A 20998-nucleotide genomic window follows, 5' to 3' on the forward strand; every position below is an offset into this window, starting at 1 on the left:
GGTCTTAAATACGAACTTCAGTCCTGACACTACTTGTTGAAGCATTTCTGAACATTTTTAGAACTACGTTCTACTGAATTTAATTTCGAAGAAAATAAATTAATTTTATTGATTTTAGGCCATTGCAAATATTTTTCAAAGTTTATGTCGCCACCCCTTCAAAATCGGCCCGAAAAATCAAAGGACATAAAAAATATTTTTCAAAAAAAAACTTCAAAATTTTATTGGATAAAGAAGTCAAATGAACTCAAAACACTTTGAATTGCATTTTCCAGCATTAAAAACCATATTTAGCATGCCAGGGCTCAATCATATTCTTTTTGTAAAATTGTATTGTTTGGTACTTGCAAAAAAAAAATTTCCGCGAAAAAAAATCGTCGGTACATAGATTTTTTAAAACTTAAGATATTATGAACTTATGACTTATGGGTTAAAATGCTTTTTAAAACACTGTGTTTATTGAAATGTTGAAAATATGGCTTGTAATTTCAATTCAATAATACTTTTTTTGCAACGGCCTTATAGATTAAAATGATTCCGCATAAATTTGGAATAAATTTTATTATAAAATAATTAATATTTGTATCAAATACTTCATATGTTAATTGCACTTTTTTTATGCTGCCAGCCATTAAAAACCCTTTAAACTAAACCTAACCAACATAAACTTTGAAAAATATTTGCAACGGCCTAAGTTTGGAAAAAAAAAATTGTTAACAATATACCTTTTCCCTGTGCCAAAAGAAACCATATTGAAAAAAATGTTTTTGTTTTCCATAAAAATAAAATAGTACATACACCAAAAAAAAAACAATTAAATTTTATTTTTTGTCTCAAAAACACAATTTTGACAAACTTTACCACTTAATTTTTTGAATTGTTTCATTTTTTTAAAACATTAAAAAAAGTACATTATTGAATTTTTGATAAGTTTCACTGTTTCAATTTAAAATAAAAGGCCGTTTTCAAATAATACTGTTACTGTTCCTCCCTGAAAACATATATTTTCAAAAAGCTGAGAAAATTATCTTTTTTTAATTTGTTCATCCAGCCTCTGCTAACTGAGATAACATTTCAAAGAAAGAAAATTAAGAAATATTTCTGATTGCTGCTCAATCAGTCCTCGTTCTTTAATCGGCGATATCTTGGAAGTTATTTTTCCGATTATGAATGTCAAATAATTAACCTTTTGTAATGTTTTCTCAGGTATTTGAAAAAATAATATTAATGTAAAAAGTTTTAAAACCACGATAATATTGAAATTAAAAAAAGAAAATAATTTGTTCAAAACCTTTTTGAAAGAAAGCACAGTTTGAAAAAAACTTTTGGAAATGCCAAAGAGACGTTTAATATATTTTTTTATATTCCGTTTTCAGATTCAAAATTAAATTTACAATAAAATAACAAACATCAAATAGAAGTTTATGCAACAAGCTGCAAAAAGAAGATTTTTTCACAGAGTTTGGTAAACTCGACGAGTGCTGCAAAATCAGATTGTGTTTAGTGAATTCACCGTGTTCCATTCAAAACAATATCACTTTTCGATACAATTTTTAAGTGTGTCTACAAGTAGGGGAAATATACCCTTTCTAATCAAACACCTATCTTCGTCATATGGAGAGTTTGATGCTCGATTAAAGCTCCAAAAATACTATTTAGGCTATAAACTTACCAGCAACAGCACCGCCTCGAGTAAGCACGCAAATGTATGCCACTTACTGGCCAAAAAGATCAAATTTAATGCACTTTTGATCATAATTTAAATTTTGCGAGACCATTTCTCATCATTTTGGTGGCACACACATCCACACGCAAGATCAGAGGTTAACTGCTTAACGAAAGTCGCCATCAATATCATTTCAATTGCGCTAACGATTTCAAAGCGCTTAAGATATAAAATTGCTTCCAACTACCGGCAACATGTTCTTTTAACCGTTACTTAGTCACTCACTTAAAAAATAATCCCGACACATGTAAATAATTAGCAAGCGCCATCAAAAAAAAAAACAAACGCGCTAAGTCTTTTGACGTTTCAATTTTGACCATCCATTCTAATCGAAGGCTGAAGAAAACCGAGCGAGAAGCGAAGGCAAATAAAGAACAAAGGATGGCGCTTGTGGTGTTGCCAGGAAACTTTCTCTATAAATGCTACTTTTCGTGAGTGTTCGCTCAAAATTTCATCAATTTTGGCAGCACGAAGCAGACCCAAACGAGCGTTGGAAGAAAAAAAGAGCTAAGCTGAAAATAGAAAAATGGGCGTGGCCCAATGCACACGACTGATTAGAATTCGTTTTTGAAATATTTTTTAAAATGCTTGTAAAAGGAATAGCATAACTTTTAATAAAAGTGAAAATAAACAGAAATGTTCACAAAAAGTTGCTCTACTCGTTGGTATACTTGGTTTTACTGAATTTCAAGGAACACTCCAGATTATCCAGCATCATTCAAACAAGACCGCTTATTAGGCTTAAAATGGGTTTATTTCCCCTATTACTTTTTGGTTCTCTTATTTTTTATTGAGAAAAGTAGGCCGTTAAGTTATTCGAGAATAACAGGAAAAGAAAGTAGTTTCACGACGAAATTACAAAAAAGGAATTAAAACATTGAACAGAATTATTTTCAGAAAACTTAAGGAGGCATAAGATTATGACAAACAAACTCGAACTATTGGACAGTTTGCCTGCTTTGTTTGTTTGCAAAAACATCAGCCTGCATACATTTTGCTTTGTTTGCGAGTTTAGCAAACTGTAAAACACGAAAAAGTGCGATTTTGTTTGTTTGCCATAGTCTAATACCACCTTGAGTCTTTCTCACTGTCACCGATAAGGCTTTTATTTTTTAGCTGTAATACCTAGACAAAATTATCTGTTCAATTTTCAATGTTGAAAAATTAAACTATTGTGTCTTTTCCGTAAATTCGAATTAACTTTTTTTTTCAGTTTTAACAAACAAAACTTTCGGAAACCTACTTCAATTGCTCAGTGTTTCACATGTTGTTGTTTATTTCATCAACGTGCAATGTTTTGAATGAATGTATCAGAATTCTGAAACATTTATTTACTCTACTACCTTTCTTAAATATGAAGAAAAAATATGTTGCTTGTTGTTAATTTTTTGTAAAATTATTATTTTAAGGTGAAATCGGAGCAAAACGTTTTGAGCTTCTTTTTCTTCTTCTTATTCTTGATAACAATCATTAAAATCATTGATCATTTTCAGAAGGCCTGTATTGGTGAGATCACCACTCACACCAGCATAATTATCAAAGCTCGATTTCACGCACACTAGTACACTATTTGTGCTGGCCGGCACAAATTTTAACCTCACTTATTTTTATGTACACGCACGTTGATAACTCTAAATTTGTTTAATATTAAACTTGCTTGATTACAGGAAGTAAATCATTTTTTTTTTGTTTAGTGTGAGAATTCAACGTAAAAACTTACTAAAATAATAATAACTGTGCATTGGAAAACACATAAAATACGTTAGGTTTCGATTCATCTAGCAGGGAGGACATTTTTACCCAGCAACTTCCAGAAATGTCCAGAAAACCAAGAAAAACATTAAGCTTTAAAAGTTTTGTCTTCAGTTTATGACGTTCTTTCGAATAATTTAAAAATGTTTTTTTCCAAAAGCATATTCCTTGCGGTATTCTATTTATTAACAATATCTTCCGAAATTTCAAACAGCGAAATAATTTCGAATATATTCCATTTATGGTCGTCCCTATCAGGTTAATCGGTCACTATCTACGCAACACAGCACAGCGCAGTGAGGCAATTTCCAGATCCTTCCTTCCAGTCGGATGTAGCTCTTTTGAACCTGTTGCAGCGGGATTATCTGGCGTTGGTCACTCTTTTACTGGCGTCGTTCTTTGAGCTGGAATTACAAGAACAAAAATTTAATTTCAAATAACCCGCTAAAATTGTAGTAACTCACCGTTACTTTCCGGCAGACCAACGTAAACTTCCCGAGCAAAACACATTCTTGTTTATTTTCAACCCTGCGATGGTTCTGTGGATCGTTACACTGAGGGTCTCGAAGCCGGCTCCTCCGGGAAGACTTTTCCCGATCTCTACCGTCAGCCATTTGTTACAACGGTGGTGCCCTCTCCGTGGTCAACACCTTCAACTCATCCGATTTTCACGCTTCCCGGTTCTTCCCGTTTCAATCGACAAGTCTTCTTCTTTTTCTCTGCTACACATCACGACGGTCCCGCTTGCCTCCGCGTCTGCATTCATCCTGCTGGATCTGGCCCGAATCATGGCAAAATACGGCGTCTGACCGCTTTTCGCCGACGGTCCCCATTCTTTATGTAAACTAATGTCAAAAACATAAACAATGACTTTTAAATACCGCCGTTTGACATGCATGATTTATAAAACCCGCCAAACAAATCGCAGCACACTGGGGGTTGCTGGGGGGAAAACGTAAAAGTCCTTGTCAAAAATTTTCTGTTTTCATTTGCAACGGTGGTGTTTTTTGGAGTCCGGTTTTATATCAGGACGGATTATCCGGAGAAAACTAAAAAAAGGATTTTGCGGTTCCGAATGCAGATCGGATGATGAAAAATTATGTGATCCACTCAACCGCTTCCGGCAGACCGTGGAGTGGAAATGAATGTAATGTTCGTCAAAATGTTTTATGTGAAGCTGAAGCAGAAGACTAATCATGTGTTATTTGTTTTTATGTGTAATTTACAAATTTTCAAAGGAAATAAATATGTTTTTAAGGGGGTGGATCTTGTTGTTGAAGAGTGTGATTAAATTCGAAATTGTATCGAATTTGATTAGCCATATTTTTACATCTCGATCGTAGAAAATTATTAAATATAAAATAAATGGAGGTTAAGGATACAACATGAAATAAACAAAGAAAACAGTTGTGTTATTTCTTTTCCTTAGCTTGTCTAAAGGACTTTTATTTTTGTTTTTCGTCATTCATTTTTCGCTTAAATCAAGACAATAAGCAAAATAGCAACTTCCTTTCTTCTAAAACCCCCCCTTTCCGCTGCATTGCAATCATTCACTCCAGGAAAAGAATAACAGGAAGCAAACAAGAGTTTGGTTTCTGGCGTACGGTCTTTCTTCAACATTTTTCAGCAACCCAAACTCCCAACCAGAATTGCCATTACGTTTTCCGTTTCATAGGAGTGCCGAGAATTTTACGAACACAAATAAATATATTTAAAACATTTTTTATTTCACGTGTTTAACATCCAGGACAACTAAAGGACATTTCAACACTCTAAAATGAATTGATGGAACTAGGGATTCGGATTCCTAGAATAACTTGGCCAGTTTTCTCCGGACCCCGAAAAAACACCACCGTTGCAAATGAAAACAGAAAATTTTTGACAAAGACTTTTACGTTTTTCCCCCAGCAACCCCCAGTGTGCTGCGATTTGTTTGGCGGGTTTTATAAATCATGCATGTCAAACGGCGGTATTTAAAAGTCATTGTTTATGTTTTTGACATTAGTTTACATAAAGAATAAGCCGCTGCGGCGCAATCACTTCACTTCCGTCGATGCTGGTGCACAAATCCGTCGGAGTCGATTTTAAACAAAATTGACGGAGACACCACGCCGCCATAACTAACGATGGAATCGACGACGGACACTCGATCAATTCCATTCTGAACTTGGGGCCACCGGGGCTACGGATTCCGCTGCCAACTAGAAAAATGTGAGCTCGTTCCGAAAATTTCCCTTCATTTGTTTACTTTGAACTTGACAGATAGTTTGCATGGTTTGCTGGGATAGCAGTGATGCTAGCTCTAGGGTGAATAAAATCTAAACAAATAAGTTTGTTTCGATAACTTTCCCAAGTATTTATAATAACTATTTAAAATGATATAAAATATTCTTATTATACTTTCCAGACTTGAAAAATATACCTAAACATATATTGGTTGAATAAAATTTCATTCAAACTTTTTTTTATTAAATTGCCCAAGAAAATGATGCTGGCAACAACAGTGGCGACAATTTTCGCCGCTGTTGATGAGCTTTTGAAAATGGATTATGGGGCAAAAATCAAAACAAAATAAGAGTATTATGGTATGAAATTTTCGAATGTTTGTAAAGTAATGATTATGTGCACACACACCATGAAAGCCATGGTGTGTACGAACAAAGGCAAACACAATCACATATTTTTTCGGTAGCTCGAAGTGCGTGAAATTATGCAATTTGCGGATAAAAGTGAGTTTTTTAAACATTCCGAATTAGCTTTTCGGGAAGTTTTCACCAAAATGCTTCTAGTGATTAATTGTGTAGCCCATCCCGTAAGTGCATTTTCTAATATAAATGAGTGAAATGCAGCGCAGAAGAGATTGTGAAAAATAAAAATAAGGTGCTGTGAAACAGGCTAAGAAGCGAATAAAAATTTATGGTGGCCGATAATTTTAGAGTTTCTGGTGATTTTATGTGATTAAAAGTCAAAAAATGTATAGTAAGCATTAGTTTACGATCATATCTTGCTGGGGTTTAAATTTTCATGAAGGTAAGTCACATAATATCGATTCAAGGACGATTTCTATAAACGAGCTAGTTTTGCTACAGTCAAGGTTAGGGTTAGGAACCAAATCATTGAAGAAAGTTAAGGTCAAACAACGGCAGCCTTTTTCCGCCATTTTCTGATGTACTAAAATTTCACCTTAATGGGATTTTAACTATTATTGAATGTTATTGTTATTTACTCCGGAAACTTTCAAATTATAAATGTCTAAAGTGTGGTTGTCATTATAGTTTTTGAGACAAAGTGTAATAAATTCATGTAAATAGTAACAACAATTTGTTTGCAACATAATCTTGTTTAATTGATTGAAAATAATTTATTCTTCAGTTAATAATCTTATAGCACATAATTTACACTAATTATCCTGAATAAAGAAGCCCACAATTTGAGCACTGTAACGATAAGTTCCTTGTGAAAATAGCGTCAAAATCTTGTCTGACTCACCATAAAAAAAGACGAACTCCCGCATCGCATATGCATGACGTGCGGACGTTTCCACAGCCACTCAAATTAAGGCTAATGACACCGTCAAAAATCGCGCCAAAAATTAACACTTCATCACGCAGTGCAAATAATGAATATTTTTTTTTTTTTGTTTTGACTCACTGATATTTGCTTTGTTTTCTGATTCCGAAAGATGGCTGCCATCAATATGAAATAGAATACCCAACTGTCACACCATCCCCGACGACACCTTTCTCGAAAATATTGATATCTGCAAAGAATGTGTTCCCCTCAAAATGACGAATGACTCAAATGAACCTGCTGTCAAACAGACTAGCAAACGCTGAGTGAGTTCATCACCGGCAACTGCTTTGCATTATTATAATTGCTCGTTTTTTTTTATTTGTTGGTCGCGCGGATGTCGTGATTTGCATATTTTCTTCGAGCGCGAAAATTTCTCTCTCGGTGTGTGTGTGTGTCATCGCGCAAACAAAACGAAAAAAGAAGGTGTCAAAAAATGCAAGTTGGCGACATCGTGTCTGGGAGTAATTTTTGCAACCGCTTCGCTGGGGATGCTCCTAATTAAAAGAAGCAGGGCGGGGTCATTTTCGGTGCCAAGTTGACGAAAGTTATGAAGATGAGTTTTTTTGGGTTCCTTTGTTAGAAGTCTAGAGAAAGGTTCACAATAAAAACAACAATTTCTTTTTTATGTAATTTTACATAAATTTATGTGTAAAAAAGCACATAAAGGTCAGTAAAATTTGGCTCTCCGATTTAATTTTACTGAGTTGTGTAAAATTACACAAATTTGTTTTTATTTTACCTTTTTTGCACGCAAATTTATGTAAAATTACGTATTTTCAACAGTTTGGAAGCGGTTTGAACTTTTTTTTTTTTCAAGTCACTTTCAAAAGTTAGTTCAGCCTTTGAGCGCATTTTTCGGGGGCTGTCAAGCTGAGTGATTTAATTTCACAACTTTTTTTTGTCGATGTCTTGTGATGCAGTGAAATCTCCAACTCAGCGTTGGAGTGAAAGTTTTGTGGTGGTGAGGTGGTACGGCTCAGTGAGGGTTAATGGTGCGTTGCGGCGATATATCTTGGGTTTTTTTAGCGGTGACTTGAGCAACTTTTAAATTAGTCCATTTGCAATGCCTAATTTTGGTTAATTAACTGCGAGAAGGGACTGCAGCAGGAAGGTTTTTTGTTTTGGATGAGTGACCCCAAAAAAATATGGTTAGATAGTCGTTTTAGTAAAGTTTTATTTTATCTTCACAGTTTTCACATTATTTACAGATATTTTGTAATTTATTGATCCATAAACTGCTGTGTTACATGATTGTTATTGTTTATTAAAAAAAATATTAAAAAAAAAAATTTCACAGAATATCTAACCAAAAAATGCATTGAACAACCAAAATGAATACAAGACTAAAATTTAATGCATTGGCGCCATTTCTGGACTCATTTAGACTTTTATATTTTGATATAATTTCTTCAAATTTCTCTCTAGTTAATTTGTTGGATTCCTTTTGTTCATTTTGAACTTTTTTCACTAAATCTTTCAGTGTTTGCCCACGTTTGGGTTTCGTTGGAGTTGAAGTTGCTTCTCTGCGCCCCCGCTTGGTGATGTGTTGATCATTGCACCAATCTTCGGAGCACTGGGAGCAGGAAATTTCCTTGAAATTGGACAGTTTCCTTCCCAGAAATTCGCAGACTCCGGTGGAAGCACATCCTTTGATAACGAAATCCGAATTCTGATTTTGATCTGCGATTAAAGGTTTCTCAAATATAATTTTCGTAATTTTATAAACTTTTAAAACAAACAAACCTTTCAATCGGAAATCGATGCATGTTGAATTTTCGCCAAAACACTCAGTTCCACTTTTGAAGCAGTTTAAAGATTTCACCACCATCAAATTTGGCACGCCACAATCGAAACACTTTAGACAATTGCTTTCGAAAATAGTGAAGGCTAGAATCAGCAATAAAGAAGTTTTGAGCTCCATGGCTTGAGATCACACTTTCTTACTTGCAATGCTTAACGACAACTGACCCAACTTGGTCATAGTTTGATGTACTTTTATGCCTAGAATGGAATTTCTGTCTCGATATCTTTATCGGTGGTGTTTTGAACAGTTTATTCGTGCGCATAACAAAGATTAAAGTGAGTCACTGTAGTGCAGCTATTTTGATAGTGAGTAATCATTGTGTGAGTCCTTTCTCCGATATCGATTTTCTGTATAAGTTTAGTACAAGAACATTTTCTTTCAATTTCATGCAACTTTTATAGTGTACGTAAAAAGGCCTGGGTGAAAAATAAACTTTGAAATATTTAATTAAATTTTATGTAATATTACACCCTGAAATATGTAGCCCATCAGTATGGGAAACCTACTTGATCCTTTCCACTCTTCATCGGTCTGATGGTCGAGCGGGCTAAGGGGCTAGTCCTTACTGATGGTGCTGGGTTTGAATCTCGTCGGTTGTTACTTTTTTTTGTGTTTACAAAAACTTTATATGTAGTGTGTAATATTAAGTGTAATTTTTGACGAAGGTGATGTGCAGTGCGATTCTACTATTGAGCAATTCTCCCAGATTTCGGCCATTTCCGATCTTTTCGAAAATAATATTTTCAAAATGTTCAACTCAAGACTAACATTTCAAAAGGGCCAAACTTTCAATATTCAATATTTCACGAATGTTTCATATATTAACATTGAAAATCAAACCATTAGTTTCTGACATATCGACGTAAGAAAATGGTGGGTTGTTTGGGTGAAACTTAGAAAACATCAATTTTCCTGTTTTTAAACCTTTGCATGGCAATATCTCAGCAACTAAAGGTCGGATCAACAAAGTTCAAAAAGGCAAAATAAGGAGAATTTTCTCAGCTTTCCAAAAATATTTTTTCAAAGCTGGGCAAAACATGTGCACTAGTTTAAAAAATGGAAAATTGCGACTATTTTCAAAAAAGTTACTTAAAAATGGCTATTATTTGAAAACGGTGCACTGGAAAATTTTATTTTACATCGAAAAAAGAAGTTGAAAATATTTCGATTTTTTGAAAAAATATCAGTATTGATTCAAAAATTCATAACTCGGTCAAAGATATTTTGCCCATTCTAGAAATTTCTGAAAAGTTGGCATTTTATGTCTCCTAAAACATATCAAAAAAAATTTTTTTTTTTGCAAATCAAGTTTTAGTGACAAAAAGTTAAATAACAAATCACCCATTTTTTTACCGTGTATCATTTTTTTCAGTGTAGTCCTTATCCATACCTACAACTTTGCCGAAGACACCAAATCGATCAAAAAATCCCTTCAAAAGATACAGATTTTTTTAATTTTCATATATCATTTTTGTATGGACAGCTGCCAAATTTGTATGGAAATTTATATGGACAAACTAATGATGCAAAATGGCTTCTTTGGGCATACCGAAGGCATCAATAATGTTTCAGCTGGATTAAAAAATGCAAAAATTCAAATTAAAAAAAAGACCGATTTCGTAGAGAACGGCTCTATTGGATTTATTGGTATGTAGTTTTTTCTGCTTAAAGTATTTCTTATCAAAATTTGACGTGAATAATATTTTAAGATGTTTTATTTATAAATTTGAATCATACAGCGATACCAAAAAAGATAATTTCTCAGTAATCACAACATTGTACGAGTTTCGATTACTCAATACTCAAAACAACTGCTATATGTGTGACTCATTCGTGTTGACGTTCAAACTCTGCGCATTCTTGCCTCGATAAGGATAACAGAGAGAGAAAGAAAATTTTATGCTATATAAGAATTTCTAATTTCTAAGCTATATGTCAGTTTCTGAACGTTCTTGACCTGGTCAAGTCATAAAGCCGATCACGCCAGTTGAAACCACAAATCATGAAGATCGTATCTTCAATTTTGCTCATTGCAACTTTCGCTCTTTACGATGTAAATTGCTTAAGTTGCTACGATTGCGGTTCGCCTCAGTTGTCCGACTGTTCTCGAAAAACTTCCGAGTGTTTGGAGGCGAATTCAACCTGCGCCGATGTGCGAATCAGAGGTTTGTAACATTCAACCCTGCGTCTTCAAATTTCTCAAAAGATGTTTCCCAACGCATATAGACGAAGTTCGAGGTGTCGACTACATCGCGAAAGGGTGTGCTCCCGTTGACATCTGCGCAACCATCGAACAAAATAGCAAGGTGACCTGCTCCGAGTGCTCGGAAGATTTGTGCAACGATAAACCATCAACTCCTCAGAGGCGAACCGTACGAGCTGCCTCGGGATGGTGGTCAAAGTTGAAGGATTCAACACCACCTCCACCGGTGGAAACGACGAGTACCAAACAAAAGCGAGGGATTGGACCGTGGCTCGATGCGGGCTCCGAAATCCTGAGATTTGTCAACAATCGTATGGAAATGGAAGCAGCGGCTGTAGCGCAAGCCCTAGCGCAAGCTCATGCTCAAGCTATGGCGTTGAGCAGTGGTAGTAGGCTATATTTGAGCAGCTTTATTCTGATTTTGAGTATTTTTAAATTTATTTTCTAACACCTTTGTAAGGGAATCTTTTAAAAATAAAACTCTATGAAAAAAGTTTTCTTATAAATGGTAAAGGGTTTCAATCATGTTTTTTTTGTATAAACGCAGCGGAATTATCACATTTAAAAACTAAACTTTGAAATTAACTCATACTATTTCGATACCTATTCTAATCAAAAACACTTGGCCATGTTCGAATAATTGTTCCATGAGAATTGAACAAAATAAATCAACAGTTAAGTTAAAAATTTCTGAGTACTTTTTCTATGACCAAAGAGGGAATTTGGCATCATACGTCCATACGTCTCTTCATACAATTTCGGTAGCATTCCTTACAAAAATGTAACCCAGAAATCTGATCGATTTGGTGTCTTCGGCAAAGTTGTTGGTTATGGTTAGGCTTTTCACAAAAAAATAGCCCAACATTATATTTTGAGCCGTAGTGAATATCGAAAATCTGCACACAAAAATTAAAGCAAAATCATACTTGCAATCGGAAAATACTTCACATTTTTCTATTGATAAAATGTATCTTTTTGAAGTTATAGCTACTTTTAGGTATACTATTTCAATTTTTTGGTATTGTTTTTTTGAGTTTTCAATAAAATAAAAAATAAACATATTTTTGAAACCTGAGAAAATTTTCTTTATCTTTTTTACGGAACTTAAAAAATCGGCCAATTAGTTTCTGAGATACAGCCTCACAAAGAGTTCGAATCGATGAAAATGAATTTCTCTAAGTGTCATCTAATTAGGCTATAATTTTCAACTGACGATATCTCTGAAAGTATTGGTCCGATTTGCGAAATTTTTGATCTTTTCAATCATTTACAATTTCACAATTCGATTTTAAATGTGAAATAATGAAAATTATACATTTTAAGATATTTTTAAAGTCAAAAGCACTGCTGAAATTAAAATTTTTATTGAAAAGGTTAGAAAATTTCACAAAAAATCAATTTATAACATTGATAATCGGACCAATAGTTTCTGAGTTATCGTCAGTTGATTATCACAGGCTTATTAGGTGATACTTAGAGAAATGTATTTTCATTGATTGGAATTATTCATGAGGCCTTATCTCAGAAACTAATTTCCCTATTACCATTTTTCCAAAGAGAAAATTTCTCAGCTTTTCAAGCATTTTTTTTATCGGAGGAGTCCGAAATATTTTTAAATATTTTGCATTTGCAGCGAAAAGAAATTCTCAAAAGTGGCTATAACTTTAGAACGGTACACTTTATAAAAAATGTGATGTACTTTTCGATTGCAAATTCGATTTTGAATTAAAAATTTTTTTTTATATAATTTTATCCAGATTTTCGATATTTTCCTTTTTTTAAATTCGTATCTCCTAAAAAGATTTTGCACCATCACTCTCTTTGGCTCAAAAGATTTCTTTTTTAGTACCTTAAAATATAAAAAATAATTTAGAAAATAAAAAAAATAATTTAGAAAATAAAAAAAATATTTCGAGAATTCGATTTTTAATAATAAAAAGTTAAATTAAAAAAGAAAAGGATTTTTCCGTGTATCTTTTTTTCTGAAATGTCCTAATTGAACCTACAAATTTGCCCAATCTATTTTTGAATTTTAATTTTTTGCATTGGATGAAACATTGTCCATGCATGTGAAAAGTCTTTTATGTCAAAAGAAGTCATTCTGCATCATTATTTTTTCTATACAACCTTGGGGACTGGTCATACAAAATGGGTGTCATCTTTAATACAAGATTTTGTATCTTTAATATAAGATTTTGTACTATTCTAAACTCTTCAAAAGATGCCTTCTTTAGTCATATTTTACATATCTTGACGAACTACAGTTCAGACTCGATTATCCGAATGCCTCGGAAAAAAATCACTTCGGATAATCGAATCACGAAAAAAAATTGTTTTCGCTGTCCAATTTTTTATTGTTGAGCTTGAATATGACCTACATTTTTTAAATTCAAGATGGCGGCCAATATGGCGGTGACGAAATATTGAAAAAATGCATTTTGTTATTTAATGGGCAATTAACTAGTCAAATTTGACTAAATGGGGTCGCAGAACTCTAATTTGATTTTAAAAACAAGGAAATAAACTAAAAACTTTTTGTTCGTGATTCGATTATCCGAAGGCCGATACAATCCTTCGGATAATCGAAATTTGGATAATCAATGCTTCTGATAATCGAGTCTGGGCTGTATCTTCAAATTACAAAAATAACACGCACGGCGAAATCTACTGCTGACTCGAAAAGTAAACAAAATTCTTCATTAAATGACTTCTCTCCGACTTTTTCACAGTAAAGGGATTTTTTTTAGACATAGTGAAAATCTATCAAATTGGTTGAAAACATTTAATTTCCCTGTGATTGTTTTGACCTATTCTAAAAGTTATCTCCCTTTCTTCTTCTCTCCCATTTTTTGCAGCCTTGGCGCTCTTCGAGCACGTCAACCTAGTGTACGGAACGATTAGCGAATTCTGCACCACATCCGGCTGTCCAGACATGACCGGACCAGGAACTAGGTAAGTCGAATTAGCATCAACCCAGTAGTGAGAGGGTGTAAACCCCTGCCCATAAATCAACCTCAGCTGCCGGTCCGCGCAGTTGTTTGTCTGTCACGACACAATCACAATCCAATGAATAGGTAATCAAGGCTGGGCTTTTTGTTTATCTCGCGCTGAAAATCCTCGGTGTCACATTGCTGCGAGAAGGGAGAGGTTTTCATACACTTAAGGCGACAAAACCGCATTGAATTATAAGCAGTCCCTTGTAATTGTTGAGCTACAATTAAAGAAACAAACTGACTAAAGCTGACGTGCAAATTTCCATCAGTGTTTTTGCATCGCACTGCAAAGTTCAAGGTTTTTAGTGTGAACGATTATTCTGTGTGACCATTTTCCGCGGTGTTCACTAGCGACTACCGGCGCGTAATTTTTCCATTTCTTTGTCCAGATTTATGGTTGCATAAAATTAGCGAAAGAATTGCCCATTCACAAAGGTGGTGTGTGTGGAGTCAGACGATTAGAGCCTGGGTTAGTAGTCAGTAGCATGTGACCGTGGGCCTATCGTTTCTTGATTTGTCATGTGATCGTGGTCGTAGTAGGCCCCTTTTGGCGGTCAAGCAGGTGCTTGTTATGAGTGCGGTTATTTTTTCCAGTCACGCACGCATTGTAGCACCTTAAGAACGCCCTCTTTCCATTTGAAAGGAAGTATATTTTAGGTGCAAAAAAGTATATATTTTTTAGCAAAAATCAGCAAATATTCCATATAGAGCTATACTTCAAAGAATGAGCACTTATTTGGATCACAGCAAAAAATCCGATGCAAAAGCATGCAAATAACTATTGCGAAAAAAACATACACTCACAATATTACACACTGCATGTAGAATTTTTGTAAACACAACACAATGCAACAAACAAGATTCAGACCCAGCACCAACAGTAAAGACTGGCGCCTTAGCCCGCTCGGCCATCAGACCGATGAAGAATGGAAAGGATAAACGCATATGAGCAACGAAATCAATCTTTTTTTCTTATTTTAATTTTTGTATTTTTTTAATCTGACTGAAACTTTTTTGGTGCTTTCGGTGTGCCCAAAGAAGCCATTTTGCATCATTAGTTTGTCCAAATAATTTTCCATACAAATTTGGTAGCTGTCAATACAAATATGATGCATGAAAGTTAAAAAAATCTGTATCTTTTGAAGGTATTTCTTGATCGATTTGGTGTCTTCAGCAAAATTGTAGGTTTGGATAAGGACTGCACTGAAAAAAATGATACACGGTAAAAAAATGTATGATTTTTTTAACTTTTTGTCACTAAAACTTGATTTGCAAAAACAAACTCTATTTTTATTTTTTTTAATTTTTGATGTTTTAGGGGACATCAAATGCAAACTTTCAATAGGGCCATACATTCAATTTTACGCCCTTTTGAAATGTAAGCCTTGATTTGAAAATTTTGAAAATATTGTTTTCGAAAAGACCGGAAAATTTCTCGAATGTTTCATAATTTAATATTGCAAGTCGGACCATTAGTTCCTGAGATATCGACGTTAGAAAATGGTGGGTTGTTTGGGTGAGACTTAGAAAACATCAATTTTCCTGTTTTTTATCCTTTGCATGGCAATATCTCAGCAACTAAGGGTCGTATCAACATAGTTCAAAAAGCAAAATATAGACAATTTCAAAAATATTTGTGCACTAATTTAAAAAAAAATGAAAAACTGCGACTATTTTCAAAAAAGTTACCTTAAAATGGCTATAACTTGAAAATGGTGCACTTTATCAAAATTTCACTGATTTTACATCGAAAAACGAAAATTTTTTGCGACCATTAAAGCATTCATAACTCGGTCAAAGGTTTTTTGCACAACCTGGAAATTTCTGAAAAGTTGGCATTTGATGTCCTCTAAAACATACCAACAAAAAAAATAAAAAAGTGTTTTTTTGCAAATCAAGTTTTAGTGACAAAAAGCTAAATTATTACCATTTTTTTACCGTGTATCATTTTTTTCTTCAGTGTAGTCCTTTTCCGTACCTACAACTTTGCCGAAGATACCAAATCGATCAAAAAATTTGTTCAAAAGATACAGATTTTTTAATTTTCATGCATCATTTTTGTATGGACAGATGCCAAATTTGTATGGTGAATTATATGGACAAACTAATGATGCAAAATGGCTTCTTTGGGCATACCGAAGGCACCAAAAAAGTTTCAGCCTGATTAAAAAAATAAAAAAAATCGAATGACCGAAATCTGAGAGAATTGCTCATATATGAACTTGACATTTCGGTCAAGTAGGTTTCCCATACTGATGGGCTGCATATGTCAGAGTGTAATATTACATAAAATTGCATAAAATAATGCAACATTTATTTGACACCCAAGCCTTTTACACGCAGCTGGATTCAACTTTTTTTGCTGGGTAATTATTAGGCTTAGTGATTTTTCACGCTCGAAAATTGCAAATTTCTCGGGGACCTCAATTTCAAAACACCGAATTTCACGCAAATTTCGCGGAACGTGAAAAAAGTTAAAATAACTCTGAAAATCTTATGTTTAAATCACGAAAACTACTTTTTTACGTAATTATATGTTATTCTTCGATAAACTAAAAAATCTACACTAAATTTGAAGGTGACAAAAAAATCCTCCAAATTTTCAAAAAAGTTTCAACCTGTTTTATGGATGAGCTCAATATATTTTTTGAATCAAAATGTAGGGCATGCGTATGCTCATTTACAGAACTGCTTCACTGCTAATTTTTTTTTCGCGCATTTGCTTCTGTTTTATCATTTTACATTTTATTAAATTTCATATCAAAGCAAGATTTAACAATCCTGTCCAGCCAAAAAGAGTAAAATAATTTGAATTTTCGGCGACATTTACTGTCGTTCTACGCATAATTGTCCCATGTTCAAAAAAGGGCAACTGAGAAAAACGCGATTGAAATTTTTCGATCGATTTCTGTGTTTCTACGCATAATTGTCCTGTGGGTCCCCATTCGCCCTGTATGTATGTCCCTAATCATCCCGGTTAACATTTTATCACCCTTATTTGTAATCCTCTTACAGCTAAACAGGTACACAAGATGAAATGCTTCTTAAAACTCATGATTTCGTGATAAAAAATACTTGGTGGGACATTTATGCGTAGAAGTTCAACGATGGGACAAACAGAGTTGGTGTTGTTTTCAAAGATTTTCTGAACAAAGTATTAGATTTTATGTGTTTTTCTGAAAATATACGTAAAATTAAGCTTAAAAATGATAAAAAGTCAGAATCGTCCAAAAATGACATGGGACAAGTATTCGTAGAAAGACAGTTTAGCACATAAAAAATATTTTTTAAAGTTTTCATCTCACTTATCAAAAACTAATTTTTAAATCAAAAGGCAAAAATAATGTAATCTGTAACAAATTCAACATTATTATTGAAAATGAGAACAGAAAACATAAAAAGTAGTATTTTTTTTTTGACTTTCACGGGAATCATCCACCCAAATAAGCAAATATCGTTAGGACTCAGAAAAAATCTGAAATATTTTTAAAAGTTTTAAAGAAATACTCTTAATTATTATTTTTTTTTTGTTTAAAATAACATAGCAGTAAATTTTTTATTGCAGCGAACGAAGATATTACTAAATTTAGTTAGTTTCTAAAAGCAACTGAACAATTTTCGAATGGTACATTAGGGTGTAATATGGTTGTATGGAAAAAAATAAAGTTGTCCAAATTTAGTGAGCACAGCACTTTTTCATTTCCTTTTGGGGTCTTAAACAACTCCCCAAAGTTTGGGACCGATTGGTTTAGTCCTCACTTTGCGCAAAGCGACTCAATTTTCCATATAAATTTGTATGGGGAAAACCATTTTTTTGGATTTTGATATTTATTAAATCCACGTTTTATGCTATATCAAAACTAGACTTATATTCGGATGTTCTGAAATGTGCTCTACAACTTTCCCGAAGAGAGTATGGTGCTAGCTTGCCCCTAAAAAAAGATACAGCGTGTTCAAAACTCGTCTAAAACGTGTTTTTTGCTCGAAAATCACGTTTTAGACGAGTTTTGAGGACGCTATATCTTCTTTCAGGATCAAGTTAGCACCATACTCTCTTCGGCAAAGTTGTAGAGCACCTTCCAGGGCATCCAAATATGAGTCCGGTTTTGATATAGCTTGAAACGTCGAATTGTTAAATATCAAAATCCAAAAAAATGGTTTTCCCCATACAAATTTATATGGAAAATTGAATTGCTTTGCGCAAAGTGAGGACTAAACCAATCGGTCCCAAACTTTGGGGAGTTGTTTAGGACCCCAAAAGGAACTGAAAAAGTGCTGTGCTGGAAAATCGATTTGGATATTACACCCTAATGGTACATATCAAGCTTTTCAATTGAAAACTAATTTTAAAATCAAAAGGCAAAAATAATGTAATCTGTAACAAATTCAACATTTTTATTGAAAATGAGAACAGAAAACATAAAAAGTAGTATTTTTTAACTTTCACGGGAATCATCCACCCAAATAAGCAAATATCGTTAGGACTCAGAAAAAATCTGAAACATTTTTAAAAGTTTTAAAGAAATACTCTTCATGTTTATTTATTTTATTTTTTTTTTTTTGTTTCAAATAACATAGCAGTAAATTTTTATTGCAGCGAACGAAGATATTACTAAATTTAGTTAGTTTCTAAAAGCAACTGAACAATTTTTCAAATGGTACATATCATGCTTTTCAATTGAAAACTAATAAAATTTACTTAAACAGTCTTTATGGATGATATAATTATTATGTTGTTATTTAAAAAAATGATTTGAGGAAATTGATAAATTTCACGAATTTCTCGCCGTCAACGAAATCGTCAAAAATCACTAACCCTGTATTAGTAATTGAACCAGGGTATTCATTTGCTTAATCCTTCAGTAATTCATAACATTATTTTTATTCCTATTTGAGTCTGATAAATTATTTTAAGAAATATTTTTACAAATCCACACTAACATAAAATTTCACGGGATTTCGCGGAAAAAGCCAAATTTCGCGGATTTCACGCTGTCCGCGAAATCGTGAAATTTCACTAACCCTAGTAATTATTATTGTTTAATTTTATTTGGCTGAATTTTTGGGACTTCTTAGTTCTTTCTCAATGACCAATGAACAAATTTTTCAACATTAGTTCCACATAAAAAGGTTAATTTTTGAAGGATTAAAAGGTCGATGGTTGACAAAGGCGACGCGTGGCCAAAATGTTTACCTGTTCAAACAATCTTTTTAGTAATTTTCAAGTTTTTTAGCTCAATCATATTTAAAAAATATCTTTTATACATAATAAAAAAAATTAGATGATTAGCAATTTTTTTGTGAGAGCTGTTGATCACATGATTTTTATTGAAATAGTAACTCTTTCAAAATATAGCAAATATTATTGTTCAAGAAGTATAAAATTGAAATGCTTTTTACATTGTAGTTTTCTATAATTAGCTTGTTTTGTAAATAAAAAAAAAACTAAATCAAAACTTGAGGCGTAATCCAACCACAAGTTTTTCCCTGGAGTTTTCTTTAGAATGACTTCTCTTATGTTCCATTGGATTAGATTAGAGCAAAAAAAATCATTATTCTCAATTCTCACTAAGCAAACATTCCGGATGTTGACCATTCCAATTGTATTTTACGTTTCTCTTCAAAATTTTCCTAAAAAACTAGAGGGAAAAAATTAATATCGATGAAAATTATGAAAATCTACAAAAAATAAAATAAAAAACATCACTTTATAAAATTTTCCCAAAAAAATTTAAACGATCAAAACTCAAGAATTCAAACCAAGTACACATTATTACGACAGCTTTATTTTGATTTTTGTTTTTGGACAAACAACATGTAAAGGAAATTATTGTATGCTTGGTAGGTTAAAGATTTTGTTCTATTTTCTTCCAAATTATTTTGCAAATCTGTCGATGAACTTGCTTGCTCACTTTTAACTGAGCTATTTATTACTTTATTTCAGTTAAAAACGCTTTTTGGAAGCAACATGCCGTTCTACTATTTATAACAATTAAAAAAGTTTTACAAAAATATTTGAGCGAACACGCCAAATCGTCTTAGAATCATGGAACAGCCAAGCGCATTCGTATCCATAAAGCTCTCAATGAAAATCTAACGCGCACTGAAAATTCTCCCAAGCAGCCGCCAACCTGTTCGTATTTCTCCATGCACGAGTTCCCATACAACGCATCCAAAAATACACAGAAAGACCCCCCTATTTGTACACGCTGGACGGTATGAATGTGGTAGTTCAGGGTGTGCATGAAAGCTTTTGCACAGTCGACATAAAAGCGCGCGAGCCGAGACGCAAGCAGGGAGAGAGCAAAGTTCAAAGATAGAGAGAAAAACTCCAGATTTTATCTCTTTTTTGAGTAATTTTATATAAAAAAAAAACGTTAATTAATCCACCTTAAGGTGGTTGGTGCCTTCCTCGCATTCATGTTGTTTTAGGTTTTATTTACAAATTAATTTAAGAGTTTTTTTTTTATTTTTTTTTTGTATTTTGTTTTTTTTATAATTATCGATTTTACTTGAACAGCAATTTTCAATTCTTTTTTTTACCAACTCTCCAAAATAAAGGAGAAAAGTCTCATAAGTTATATATTTCAGTAGAAAGTTCGTGTAAATCTTTGTCGAGACAAAATGATGCAGCAACATAAATAATACAGAAGTTTTCCAGAACAGACGCAGACACTGCTTAAGCAATGTGGCAACCGGGCGATACGCATACAAGGGGGTGTGGCTGCCAATCCCCCGCTTTTAGGTTATGCAAAAATCACCCTTTTTTGTAGCTACAAAAAACTTTTTCTTGGCATAACTTTAAAAGTACTTCACTAAACAGAATAAAATTTAATAGGGTCTTAGGGGACCCCAAAACGAACAGAATAAGGCGGATCCGGCCAAAATCGGTTCAGCCAGTTCTGAGATAATCGTGTGGAAAAAAAATCATATCTAACACACATCCC

General features: G+C 33.4%; 2 protein-coding genes and 1 long non-coding RNA gene across 7 annotated transcripts in view; 2 read left to right on the forward strand and 1 right to left on the reverse strand.

Annotated features, from left to right (window-relative positions):
* Positions 1-20998, forward strand: part of LOC120415125 (MOB kinase activator-like 2) — a 262174-nt gene that overhangs the window by 228850 nt on the left and 12326 nt on the right. For all 5 annotated transcript variants that reach the window (XM_039576552.2, XM_039576548.2, XM_039576549.2 and 2 more), the window contains one exon: positions 13914-14010. In XM_039576552.2, coding sequence (XP_039432486.1) covers positions 13914-14010 — 97 coding nt within the window. The remainder of the gene's footprint in view (positions 1-13913; positions 14011-20998) is intronic.
* On the reverse strand, positions 8427-9365 carry LOC128093092 (uncharacterized). Its single transcript, XR_008212230.1, has 2 exons — positions 8795-9365; positions 8427-8731 (listed from the first exon to the last, which is right to left on the reverse strand). It is a non-coding gene; the product is annotated as an uncharacterized LOC128093092 (long non-coding RNA).
* Positions 10799-11710, forward strand: LOC120415126 (uncharacterized). Its single transcript, XM_039576553.2, has 2 exons — positions 10799-11020; positions 11082-11710. Exons 1-2 carry the CDS (start codon positions 10858-10860, stop codon positions 11504-11506), a joined length of 588 nt encoding a protein of 195 aa, XP_039432487.1. The 5' UTR covers positions 10799-10857; the 3' UTR covers positions 11507-11710.

The sequence above is a fragment of the Culex pipiens genome, chromosome 2 (assembly GCF_016801865.2).
Source record: "Culex pipiens pallens isolate TS chromosome 2, TS_CPP_V2, whole genome shotgun sequence".
NCBI lineage: Eukaryota > Metazoa > Arthropoda > Insecta > Diptera > Culicidae > Culex > Culex pipiens.